The sequence below is a fragment of the Ipomoea triloba genome, chromosome 10, assembly GCF_003576645.1.
Source record: "Ipomoea triloba cultivar NCNSP0323 chromosome 10, ASM357664v1".
NCBI lineage: Eukaryota > Viridiplantae > Streptophyta > Magnoliopsida > Solanales > Convolvulaceae > Ipomoea > Ipomoea triloba.
This window is the reverse complement of record NC_044925.1, coordinates 26,051,315-26,063,905: the sequence shown is the minus strand read 5'-3', so window position 1 is coordinate 26,063,905 and position 12,591 is coordinate 26,051,315. Positions and strand designations below refer to the sequence as shown.

The window sequence follows — 12,591 nt, the reverse complement described above, 5'->3', positions numbered from 1 at the left end:
TTTTTTTTCTTTCAAAATTTACCTCTAACTGAGCTGTCCATGCCTGAGATTAAACTTCTAATTATTATAAAATTTGACAAATTAGGTAATAAACTAATATAAATCTCGGATTTACTACATGAGATAACAAAATCTTTTGTCACGACCAAGAATCATTGAGAATCCCACATTGTGCAAGAACCAATCATGGTAATCCATCACACCTGTAATCCCATTCATCATAAGCCACATTGTCTTGCACTGCAACCCAGCTCCAATCCCCATTTCTCTAATCCACTCTAACAGCGACAGTAATTCTCATTCTCGGCCGAAACGGGACCACCTCGGACCATACGACTCCAATGGATCCGTCACAGTCGTCCGGACAAAGCAAGAACAAATTAAAAGCGAAGTTTTTTATGACACTTCACACATGCAAGTCTGATCATTCCTCCACTGAACCCAGGATTTTTGCTGCTCCCTCAAGTAACGCCAAATTCAAGACTTGCCCACTTTCCTAAATCCTCCCAGATTTAGATTTTATCCCAGATTGCATTGGCAGATTATCAGATTATCAGATTATGTTCCCCCCATTAATTTATTCCGGGGTTGGATAAAGTCTCGCTTTTGCGCCGGTTTTCAACCCAAAACGCTCCTCTAGAGAGAGAAAGGTGTGGTCTTTGGGAGTTTTTTGGAATGGGGACGACGAGAACGTGTGAAATGAGGACTCTTAGCTCGCTGGAGCTTATGCTGTTGAAGCTCCAGCAGGCGGAGGAGCCGCCGCCGCCGGAGGGTTCCTTGCCGGCATTACCGGCTCGGCCGGTGATGAGGACCCGGCTGCCGCGGGCCAGGATGAAACTGCCGGTCACCTTCCAGAACAGTGATTTGGTTGGAGAAAATGAGGCAGGTAAAGGGAGTTGTTGTTCAACAAGTACAGAGAAAGAGGCTTTTCTTGATTCTGTTCATCAGCAGGAATCTTCAGAGAGCGATTCACCCCATGATTTCAATGAGGTAAAGTTGCCCTTATAGTTTGTATGTAAATTAAGGTTGTTCGTAGAGTCCTCGATTTCTAGTCATGTTTTATGGAGTTCAATTTCTTTCTGAAAATTTGAGGGGAAATTAATGTTGTCTGTCTCACAGGCTGCAGAAGATGAGGAGGACAGAGGAGTTTTGCAGAAGGGGGTAGTGATAATTCAGAGGTGTTTCAGAGGCCACCAAGCCTGCAGATACTATCATGAGCTTAAGATGGGAGCAATTGCACTTCAATCATGTAATTACTTCACCAAAACAAAAATGCAGAACAGAATCTGACAAAAATTCTTGCAGTTTTATTTGTCTGTTTTTGCCTGTAATGTCTGATCTCTTGCCCACAAAAGGCAAAATCCCTTGCCCCGAGCCCCACAAAATGTGTGGAGATGGTAAATTGCAGTGATTCATAAGCTTATTAGGTGGGAGTACCTGTGCTTGATGCCCACCACATTAGGTGCAACTCTCACTCTGCGACCGCCAGGACTCAATCCTGCGTCCACATTGGGTGTAATATATGATCTCTAATGTCCATAAAAGGCAAAATTCCTCGCTTCGGGCCCTACAAAATTTGTAGAGGCCCTAAATTGGTGACTTAGCGGCTCATTAGGTGGAAGGACCAGTACTTGGCATCCATCACACTGGGTGCGACTCCCACATTGTGGCTGTCAGGGCTTGATACATTAGGTGTAATGTCTGATCTCTGATCATGAGCTGGGCTTGTGAAATCATTAATGTTGCAATTGTTTTGCAGTTGTGAGGGGTGAAAATGCAAGAAATGGCTATCAGTGTCTTGTAAAAAGACTGAGAGCCATTGTCATTATTCAGAAACACACAAGGGAACATAGAAAGCGAACCGAACACCTTACAGGGATCATATGCTTGCAGGCTGGTAAGATCATTGATTTTCAAATATGGTTTCTGGCAAGAGTAACTAAATCCTCCTATGCTTGCATTCTATAGGCATTCGAGGTTGCTTGGCGCGAAGGGAATTTGATAAGCAAATAGCAAGCCGAGATACAGACAACCTTGGCAACAAGAATGAACTCACCAAGGTATATATTTATAGCAGATGCAGAATGATGAGACCTAAGATTATGCAGAACAAGTTTAATGATGTTACTGATTAGTCAGGATCTTTTAGAGCGATTTCGTTTGATCTGAAGGCTTATATCATATTCAGGTTCCACAGATAGTTTTACTTGATCTGCGAAGAAAAGTTCTGATTACTGAGGCAGCTCTGGAGAGGAAGAAAGACGAAAATGCTTCTCTGAAGAAACGCATTGCAGAATTTGAAACGAAATGGAAGCAATATGAATCGAGGATGCAATACATGGAGAAGATGTGGCAAGATCAGCTGACATCTATACAAGTTAGTCTACCATCACTCTTCTGACATTTGTACTTTTACTTTGAAACTCGCAGTCACCTATCCAAGTGTGTGCACTGGGTAAATCCCACCCTGTGACCTTAACCGACAAAGCACCACAAGGAAGTAAACCAATCTAGGTTGCCCATATCTAATCGGCTCAAACCAGGAGGCAAATAGGACGTTCCCACCAGGAGCCAAACTTGTAACCTTATGATTATTGAGTCAATAGTCTCACCAACTTGGCTGGATTGTCCTATTTGTACTTTTCCTTGTTTACATGGAAGATTGATCATATATGGTAACTAGTTGTCATCTAGACTTTCTTTTTGCTGAAATTATGTAGACAAGTCTAGCTGCAGTGAGGAAAAGACAGGCTGCTGCTGGGAATGGATCTCCAAGATTACCCGAAACCTCTTCTGGGAGGCTCGCGTTTAAACCTTCTTGTATGCTCAAGGATGCTGGACATCAAGTAAATGGCAGGGTGGATTCTCCCTGTCATAATGCCCAGTTTAGAACCGCTTTGGACAATCATCCCGAGAGCAGTTCTTGGATTCAATCAGGACAAGAGGTTTCGAGCTTCAGCGCCAAAGAGGATTTGGCAAAGCTGAAGCAGAGGTTCAAATCTTGGAAGAAAGATTACAAGACTAGATTGAAGGAGGCAAAAACAACAATGAAGAAGCTGGGACAGCCTGATAGGGGTGTGGGTTCAAAGATATGGTGTGGGAGATGAAGATCAGAAGATAACAAGATGTAGTTGATCTTGGCAACTCTCATACATGATTCATATAGCTTCTGTGTTGGTCCAAGGTTAAATCTTCACATATTTGTTCTTATAAGATCAATGAGAAAAAGGAAATGTACAGAACAGGCATAAATAGGAAGCAAAATCATGTCACTTAATCATGAACAGTAATTTTGTATCAGCTAATTCCTGTCTGATCCATTCACTCATCATGGTATTCTGCCTTTTAAGTGAACCGAACAAGCCCTGATACCATGTTATAATCTAAGACTGGGTTAAACCACACTAAAGACTGAATCCAATCATAGTTTAACACATAGCCTGATAAATCCATATGTTTCTCTGATATTTTTCAATGTGGACTCTTAACACTACCTTTTTTTACAAAGCTTGAAAATATATGAAATCATAGAGCATTTACAGCAAGAATACACTAACAAAATGCATATTGCTGCATAACACCATAGAAAACTAATATGCAGCAATGTGGACATAAGAGCGTACTCTGGCTGCATAACACCGGACTTTTCTCCAAACTCGAGTAAATTAATACCAGTCAGCAGTCTAGTGCACGGAGCAAATTATTCACTCTTCTTAAGTCTAAATTTGGCTTCCATATCTCCGCTGTAGGGAGCAACATGGAATGCGTATTGCTGCATAAGAGCGAAGAAAACCATCTCAACACAAATTAAGACATTTTGAATGGCTTCCTGAATGTGCTCTACGTCCAACCAGAAGTGCTGGGACTTAATGATGCCCATCGCAACCAGAATGTCGAGCAAGATCCCCTGAAAAAGGGCAAGGAATAACACGTTTAGTGAAAAACAGTGGTTAGTTCTCGAAACTTCAAGCAGAAATCTGAAAGCAAGTTTATAGAAATCAACAAAAGTTCATTGCAAAATCCAAGACACCAAACTGGTTTAAGGAAAGCATGTAGTCATAAAAAATCTTGCTATTACTCGTTGCAATTCTTGTAGTCTTTCTATTGGGGAGGATTTAAGACACTACCTGCCAAAAGGAGAAGAAGACGATCCCCTTGATGCAGAGGAACTTGGAAAGCGGTTTGTGTGGTTGCAGTTCCTTTGAGAAGACATGATAGAAAGCAAGCAAGGAATACATTGCAACATAAAATGAAATGTTGAGTATTATGGTAAACGTCCAGCTGAGCCAGCTAGGGTAGAATCCAAGAATCTGTAACGTTATCATCAAAATGGAGCTTATGGGACGGACAATAACAAATTGCCATGTCCAGTACTTGAGAAGCTTTAGTGTATGGTGGTCCAAACGAGTAGTGCGGGGCTGCACTTTGCCAAAAATTATAGGTTAGACGAATTGCTGCAACCAAGTATTCAAAAACCAATTTAGTAATTCCATCTTCAGTTTTACTGAAAGAAGTGTAACCGCACCTGAAATAAAGTCATTGGGAACGAATGATGAATCTCTCTTCCTTTGATTTCATCTGGCACTATGTTTTTGCTGATGGATATGTTTAAATAGCTATACAGTAACGCCAAAAACTTAGCAATTGCCTGGAAGTGAGGGGATATACGGAACACACCATTAAAAAAAGGCGGTTTATTTGCTGGTTAATAAGCAAACAAAACGTGCAGCAAAAAAAAGAGTTTAGTGCATTGGACCAAGCACCTACTTACCAGAGCCTCGTAGCATTCCTTAATTGAGTCAAGAAACATGAAAAATTCTTTGCTTCCCCTAATATCCAACAACCCCAAAAACGAGTCAACAGCATAAATTGGAGCCATAAGTATAATTATTATAATCGCTTTCTGTTCCTTTGGGTTCTTCCAGTAAAAGAGGTGCTGAGTCAAAGTTTGTATTGTCAAATGCATTGAAAGCAATGTACAGATCCCAGCTCCAGCCATAGTAAGCTCCCCGCGGTTCATCTTCGTGAAATCCATTCTTCAGAAGTATGCACAAAGCCAAACCAAAGCCTGCAAATTGTGTAAAAAAAATTTAATTTTTCAAAGTTCTATATATTCATCTTTAAATTTCCCTATTTCTACCAAATAACAATCATAAAGTCACAGCCCCTTTGAAAAAAAACCACATAACTGAAAATGCCCAAGGCTAGATGTCCAGCCAAGGCTAGATGTCCAGCCAACAGTTAAAGCTCCAAACTTCAGTACTATACCATACAAAAAGGAAACATAGACCAGCAAGAATACCCATCTTCAAGAATACTAGGATAGTCAGACTGTTGACTTGGTAACCACAACATTACAAATTCAACTCCCAATGGAGCGGCCTATTGGCCTCGGATAGTGACCGTGGGTTTCCCTCGTTACCCAAGAATACATTAGCTTGATTAACTGTGAAAATTTCACTCTTTTTTGGTCCATCAAATTGTGCTTGAGCATACACACACACACACACACACACACAAAGATACCAACTTTTTTACCTGGTTGCAGCAAAGTTCTCAAAGGAAAATCACAATTGAAGTTCTACAGCAAATTGAACGAGCTCATAAGCATCGCACAGAGAATAACCAAGCAATCTCAGACATACAAGAAAACCAGAACCACCCAATAACGAAGAAAACATCAAAATAACAAATCACCAGAGATGCTGCAATCAAGTCGAAGGAAAGAAAAAATCTCAAAGACAAGCATGAACCCAATATAGTTTGACTCCCATAAACACTGCAAATTTGTATGTGGACTTCATAGATTCAAGAGCATCAAAGATAGAGTCTTACTGAGTGAATTTAGCGGGAGATGCGAATCAGTGTACAAATCCGGCAAATCTCCTTACGTGGTGGGCTTTGAAAGTTCGTAGATTTAGAAAAGGCAAGCGAGTAAACCACGCATCAGGACATGTTTTTCTTCAACGATTCTATCGACAAGATTTTTACAGCATTATCGTACACTGTACAGTGAGAGTTAATTCCTGATTTACTTTTTTACAAAAAAATTTAAACTTTTTTCCATTCTTGATTTTAAAAGAAATAAAAATAAAAGTAGGAAAATGATAGATTTTTTATTTTTAAATATTTAATATTAGGTGGACTAGTTTAGTTTCATAAAGTTAATATTGGAAAAAAAAATTTATATCCACAAAATGCAAAATTCTCTTTACCTTTAAGATTCTTAGTTCCTAATTCTTACATGCAAAGTCGATAGAATAGTGAATATGTAAATCAAGATCAATGGTTCAACCCTGTATTTATTTTCACAATTTACTACTTAAGAACCAATTGAACTATCTATGCTTGTGAAGGTAAATATTTTTTTATTACCTAATAACGTGTAGAAAGAGGTAAATCAACTTATGTTATCCATAGTTGACTGGTTTAAATGAATAAAGTCTAATCAAACTTGAAATTTTGTAATTATCAAACTAATTGTCCAACCAGGTTGTGTGGGCTGTTAAAATATTTTTCCAAATGGTTGCATGTTGAATTGCTAAGAAAACTTAACAACCTTTAGACCGGATTATAGGTTTAAGCAATCAAAATAATTAACGTTGTTCTAAAGGTGAGCTAAAGGGCAAAGATTCTCTCATGGGGCTTCTTGAAATTTGTTATTAGTCATATCCTCATTCTCACTAATCACAACAAGAAGCACAAAGACAAGCATAAGAACAAACAAAAATCAGCATACGGCTGTTGCCAATCATCACCCTAATAGTCCCAAAGCTAGAGGCCGAAATTGTCTAGAAATATCCCATCAAGATTCTTCCTTTTTCACCCACAACACAAATGCAAGACAATTTCTCCTTAAAACAATTACATTTCTCTGCTATATGAGCCCTGCACTAAGTACTCTGTTCATGTTGTGGTGCATTTGACAGACCCATGGAAAGAAAGAATTTTTTGCTGATTATTTTGTTTTTGGTTTCAGCATATGGTGGTTTTTGTTTCAGAGGATGTGCTTCAGTAAGTGTGACATATGATCATAAGGCACTGGTCATTGATGGAAAGAGGAGGGTTTTGCAGTCTGGGTCTATACACTATCCAAGAGCAACCCCAGAAGTGAGTGTGATTCTCAATTTTAGTATAATGCTACTGATATAACCTTAAAATGTTTGTCTTTTATTCTAGTAAAATGTCAATGATACACTATTCAAGAACTCCATCATGGGTCGAACCATGTTGGTCAGGCCGATGATTCGATAATCATAAGGTTACAAGTTGGACTCGAGCAGCCTATTAGTCTTTCTTGTCTGAGTTGGTCAACTATAGAAACCTAAGCCTCTTTCTTTTTTTTCCTTTTTTGGCAATGTTTTTTAGGTGTGGCCGGATATTATTAGGAAGGCAAAGGAAGGAGGATTGGATGTGATTGAGAGTTATGTTTTCTGGAATTATCATGAGCCTGTCAGAGGACAGGTAAAAACTTTAGCTGGAAATTATGCAATTGGTTATATAAGAAGTTAGTTTCAATGGCAGTAATAGTTTATTGGGTTACACTTGCTGTAGCAGGCAGCAGCCATTAGTCTGTTATTTTCTACTGTAATTAAACACTAAATTATTGCTTTACTGCCGTTACTACTGGCAAATTTCTGTTGGGCGAGAGAGCCAAGGCCGACATCTTGCCACTGAAAATAAAGTTGCTTCTTCGCTACTAGCTATAGCTTTTGGCGTAGTGGTAAGCGCTTGATCTGATAATTGGTATCAAAGTCATGCTGTGCAGTTGAGGTTGGTTGGCAGGTGCCATCGGAACATGGTGCTGACTGTTACCAAAATATCATGGTACTCCTTGTTAACAATTTTAAATTTTTGTGTTGTTGCAGTACTACTTTGAAGGTAGGTTTGACCTTGTAAGGTTTGTGAAGACAGTACAAGAAGCCGGTCTCTATGTGCATCTGAGGATTGGACCATATGCCTGTGCTGAATGGAATTATGGGTCTGTTTTCATGGTAGCTTGTTTCATTTGACCAATGGAAGTATCTCATACTTCCTATAATATCCAAGAACATCTGCTTTTTTCCTAGTTTTCATCAAAATAAACCATAGAGACGACATAAAAGGGAAATGTTATCTTTCTTTGTGGTGGGGTTGAGAGTTGAGACACAAGTCTAACCCCATTTCCATAATAGGAAATCTAACAAGATCATCGTTTTTCATTTGATATCTTTTGCTTCATGTTTGAGCAGGGGATTTCCTATGTGGCTGCATTTGATTTCTGGAATCCAGTTTCGAACAACGAATGGCCTTTTTATGGTACTGGTTTCTACCCACATGTTGGGTTCATCTTGCTTGAATTTCTTTCGATGACTCTCTAAAGCTGTTATAACTTAGTTCCAAAATGTACATTATTGTCAAGAACAGAATGAAATGAAGCGCTTTCTTGAAAAGATCGTTAACCTAATGAAGGACGAGAACCTATTTGCATCACAAGGAGGCCCAATAATTCTTGCTCAGGTGGCTTACTCCTATATTTTCAATAGTTTTATTGTAATGGGGAAAGTTTCGATCTTTTGGTTTGATGAGCAGACGATTCATTTTAGGTACTCTTGAATCTTGATCTCCTTAAGGGAAACTACACGCATTAGAATTAAACCAACCCCCCACCACTCCAAAAGAAAAGGAAAAAAAAAGGCGTAATAGTCCACTATCTCACACTCCCACAGATATCATTTTCTTGCATTTTGAGAAACAAAAGATATCTACGACATTTTCTGGCTTAAACCATGCATTGTATACATGGCAGGTAGAAAATGAATATGGAAATGTTGAGGGTTCCTATGGGACAGCGGGGGAGTTATATGTAAAATGGGCTGCAGAAACCGCTGTTAGCCTTAATACAACCGTGCCCTGGGTGATGTGCCAGCAGGGCGATGCACCCGATCCAGTTGTAAGTATTTTCCTGCTGTTATCCATTGTAGATGTTAGAAAAATGCAGTGACCTCGAAGACTGTTGCTTCATTAGCATTACGGTTTGTTTTCTGCATTATTGAAGAACCATAGCCTGGTTTTTAGTTAGGAAAACGAAAAAAACAGATACTATGTTCATTTGAAGCTAAAGAAATCCTATTATAATGCAGATAAATACATGTAATGGGATGTACTGTGATCGGTTCACACCAAATTCCAAATCTAAACCAAAGATGTGGACCGAGAACTATAGTGGATGGTAAAAGAACTATGCATTTACTCTCTACTCCCTTACACATCACAAATCCAGTGTTTGTCATGGCTAGAAAAAGTGAGTGTTATGTAATTATTCAGGTTTCTTGCATTTGGTTATCCCGTCCCTTATCGACCTGTGGAGGACTTGGCTTTTGCTGTTGCACGCTTTTTTGAAACTGGCGGTTCCTTTCAAAATTATTACATGGTAAATCTATAGTTGTGTATCCTTTCCCAAAATCTATCCCAATTCATATAGAATTTCTTATTCGTTTACCTTTTTCCTTTGAAGATCATTCGGGTACTTTTTTTTTCCAGTATTTTGGTGGTACCAACTTTGGGCGAACAGCTGGAGGCCCTCTTGTTGCAACAAGCTATGACTATGATGCCCCGATAGATGAGTATGGTAATATATTCTGGTTTTCATTTCAGCAACAAATTCTTATGAATTCACCGGTCAGAACATTGGTTATTTTTGGCAATTTTGTGGATTATTTCTGTTTCTGGTTACTCCCCGTTGTCATATGAGAGGAACGACGTGCAGGTTTTATAAGGCAGCCCAAATGGGGACACCTGCGTGACTTACACTTAGCAATCAGGCATTGCGAAGACTATTTGGTGCATGCAAATCCTAAGCGTGTTTCACTTGGACCAAACCTTGAGGTATGCTAAGATTTAAAACCCAAGGTGTGTATCTAGCAACGTTTCAGCTTTCCAGGCGATGCATATGATAATCCAACAATTGATAGTGTTGAGAAAGCCAAGTCACGCTATCAAAGCACTGCACATTCTGTGGTCTTCCTTGATAAAAAACGCGTTTTTGGAGTAGGCTTCAATGCTTCATGATCTAATAGTGGAAAACTTGCTGTTTCTTTCTTAATTTTGATGTAGCTAATGTGCGTTTCCAGGCACATGTATATTATAAAACCTCCAAGAAATGTGCGGCTTTTCTAGCCAACTATGGAAGCACGAAAGATGCAACTGTCAAATTTAAAGGGAAATCATACTTCCTTCCTGCTTGGTCTGTGAGCATTCTTCCCGACTGTAAAAACGTCGTTTTCAACACAGCAAGGGTAATCTTTTTTTCCTGACACGAATGATTCCCCGTGTTTTCTTCAGTTTTAGAAGCTAATTCTGTACTATTATGGAATCAGGTCACTTCACAGAAGACTCTTGGCAGTACTTTTACTGAGAATCCCATCGCAACTATGTCTTCTCTGGCATCCTCAACTTGGGGCTGGTTCAAAGAAAGCGTTGGTGTCTCAGGCAACGGTTCCTTTGTGGCGTCGAGCTTACTGGAGCAGATAAATACCACGAAAGATCAAAGTGATTTTCTTTGGTATACAACAAGGTAAACTTGAAACTTTTGGCTCTTTCTTCGACTTTCCTAATCTATTCAGTATTTTTAGCTCCTTGTTACATCTTGCAGCATTTATAAGTATCGTTTCTTTCTTCTTTTCCCAGTATAAATGTGGATCAGAACATTATTGAGCGGGGCAAAACAAAAGAAGCAGAACTAACCATTAGCAGTTTGGGGCATGCAGCTCTCGTCTTTGTAAACAAGAAACTTATCGGTAACTACTTCATCAAGAAACTTATACTAAGATAGCACATAAACAGACATCTTATTCAGAACCTTTTATAGGATTTGGCTATGGTAACCATGATGTTCCGGACTTCAAATTCAGCGAGAAGATCCGTCTTAACGAAGGAACCAACACATTGGATATACTGAGCATGATGATTGGTTTACAGGTGATTCTATTCCTGGAAAAGTTACAATTTGAGCAAGATAGAAGTGTAGGCTTTGCCTGTGCTTATTTCAAAGGTATTTTCTTTCTTATGAATAATTTCCATTTTCAGAACTATGGACCGTGGTTCGATATACAAGGGGCGGGGATATTTTCTGTTGTCCTAGGTGACCACAAGAGTTCCAAGAAAGATCTTTCTTCCGCAAAATGGATCTATCAGGTTCCTGGTTTTAACATGGTTAATAGCTTTCTGTTCGTTTCACCCTGCAATTCCCCTACAGAAAGGTTTTGAACTGCCACGTCTTTCATTTCCAGGTAGGCCTTGAAGGTGAACACATTGGACTCGACAAAACTGCTCTTGCAAACAGTTCATTGTGGATTCATGGAAATTCTTTGCCTGTAAACCAGAGCTTGACATGGTACAAGGTATATATATGCACTTGATTATATCTAGGATGACTGTTCCAAGATTGTTTTCTGTTGCAACCTTAATTGTCTCGAATTTTTAATCTCTTGTTCTCAGACAATGTTCCTTGCTCCTGAGGGAAGCGGCCCGGTTTCAATAAACCTAGGTAGCATGGGGAAAGGCCAAGCATGGATTAATGGACAGAGCATAGGGAGATATTGGTCTGCCTATCATTCCTCACCAACAGGCTGTTCCAAAAAATGCGATTACCGGGGAGCTTATGATCCATTCAAATGTATAAACAAATGTGGCCAACCTGCTCAAGTTTTGTAAGTTACAGTGCAGCTAACAGTAAACAGCTAATTTACCAAACACATTTCTACAAACTGCTAATTCTACCCGCTGATCAAAACAGCTAACACAATCCGCTATCAGCTAATTGCCAAACACCCCTGAAATCATTTCCAGGTACCACATACCTCGCAGCTGGTTACACCCGGGCGAAAACCTGCTTGTTCTTCATGAAGAGCTCGGGGGAGACCCGTCAAAGATTTCCCTGGCGACGCGAAATGGGGAAGAGATATGTGCACACATATCACAGGCTGATCCTCCACCTGTAGGCTCCTGGAAGATGAACCAAGCTTTTGAATCTCAACACCCTGAGCTTCAGCTGAGCTGTGAAGGAGGATGGAAGATTGGATCGATTCGTTTCGCCAGCTTTGGAACTCCGGGAGGAGAATGTGGAACACTCTCTCCAGGGAACTGCCATTCTGATGTCACATCAATCCTTCATCAGGTAACTGCAGTATTCAGTGATCTGTACATTGTTGCAGAATTTCAAGCCTTTTAACTAAAAATTTAAACTGATAAGTCTGTCGATTTCGTTTTAACTAAAAGTTTAAACTGACGAGACTGCACGTTTGTGTTATTATGCAGGTCTGTGTAGGGAAAACACAATGTTCAATTCCAGTCACTGCAGCTAATCTTGGAGACCCTTGTCCTGGAGTCATCAAGAGCTTAGCAGTTAAAGCCATTTGCAGTGCTTGAGCCACCATCTTCCATGGATGATTATCTCCTCTTCTTGTCTTTAGACTACACATGATTGAATAAAGATGCAATCTTTCTAAACATTTCAGGAATCCCATCTCCATTTATCTTCCGTTTTCATTTTTTTTTTCTTGAAATTAGGATCCTTCTTTTAATCAAGAAAACTAAGCTTGGGCAACCCAA

General features: G+C 39.6%; 3 protein-coding genes across 5 annotated transcripts; 2 read left to right on the top strand and 1 right to left on the bottom strand.

Annotated features, from left to right (window-relative positions):
* Nucleotides 1-371: 371 nt before the first annotated feature.
* LOC116032693 (myosin-2-like) lies at nucleotides 372-3,336 on the top strand. Its single transcript, XM_031275387.1, has 6 exons — nucleotides 372-990; nucleotides 1,120-1,249; nucleotides 1,760-1,897; nucleotides 1,969-2,060; nucleotides 2,189-2,377; nucleotides 2,721-3,336. The coding sequence occupies exons 1-6, from the start codon at nucleotides 676-678 to the stop codon at nucleotides 3,105-3,107; spliced, it is 1,251 nt and encodes a 416-aa protein (XP_031131247.1). The 5' UTR covers nucleotides 372-675; the 3' UTR covers nucleotides 3,108-3,336.
* A 16-nt stretch (nucleotides 3,337-3,352) lies between these two features.
* LOC116032694 (transmembrane protein 184C) lies at nucleotides 3,353-5,955 on the bottom strand. Of its 2 annotated transcripts, none has more exons than XM_031275388.1 (5): nucleotides 5,836-5,955; nucleotides 4,772-5,068; nucleotides 4,526-4,648; nucleotides 4,128-4,418; nucleotides 3,353-3,907 (listed from the first exon to the last, which is right to left on the bottom strand). In XM_031275388.1, exons 2-5 carry the CDS (start codon nucleotides 5,033-5,035, stop codon nucleotides 3,701-3,703), a joined length of 885 nt encoding a protein of 294 aa, XP_031131248.1. In that variant the 5' UTR covers nucleotides 5,036-5,068; nucleotides 5,836-5,955; the 3' UTR covers nucleotides 3,353-3,700. The 2 variants fall into 2 exon arrangements, with proteins under 2 accessions (XP_031131248.1, XP_031131249.1); XM_031275389.1 differs by lacking the exon at nucleotides 5,836-5,955 and adding an exon at nucleotides 5,539-5,773.
* Nucleotides 5,956-6,765: 810 nt separating this feature from the next.
* Nucleotides 6,766-12,591, top strand: LOC116032743 (beta-galactosidase 8-like). Of its 2 annotated transcripts, XM_031275449.1 has the most exons (20): nucleotides 6,766-6,897; nucleotides 6,980-7,110; nucleotides 7,369-7,464; nucleotides 7,869-7,981; nucleotides 8,232-8,298; nucleotides 8,407-8,499; nucleotides 8,789-8,932; nucleotides 9,123-9,211; nucleotides 9,307-9,412; nucleotides 9,523-9,610; nucleotides 9,749-9,867; nucleotides 10,113-10,277; nucleotides 10,359-10,555; nucleotides 10,669-10,778; nucleotides 10,850-10,959; nucleotides 11,068-11,175; nucleotides 11,271-11,381; nucleotides 11,479-11,690; nucleotides 11,830-12,157; nucleotides 12,298-12,591. In XM_031275449.1, exons 1-20 carry the CDS (start codon nucleotides 6,882-6,884, stop codon nucleotides 12,406-12,408), a joined length of 2,514 nt encoding a protein of 837 aa, XP_031131309.1. In that variant the 5' UTR covers nucleotides 6,766-6,881; the 3' UTR covers nucleotides 12,409-12,591. The 2 variants fall into 2 exon arrangements, with proteins under 2 accessions (XP_031131309.1, XP_031131308.1); XM_031275448.1 differs by having other exon boundaries at nucleotides 6,786-7,110.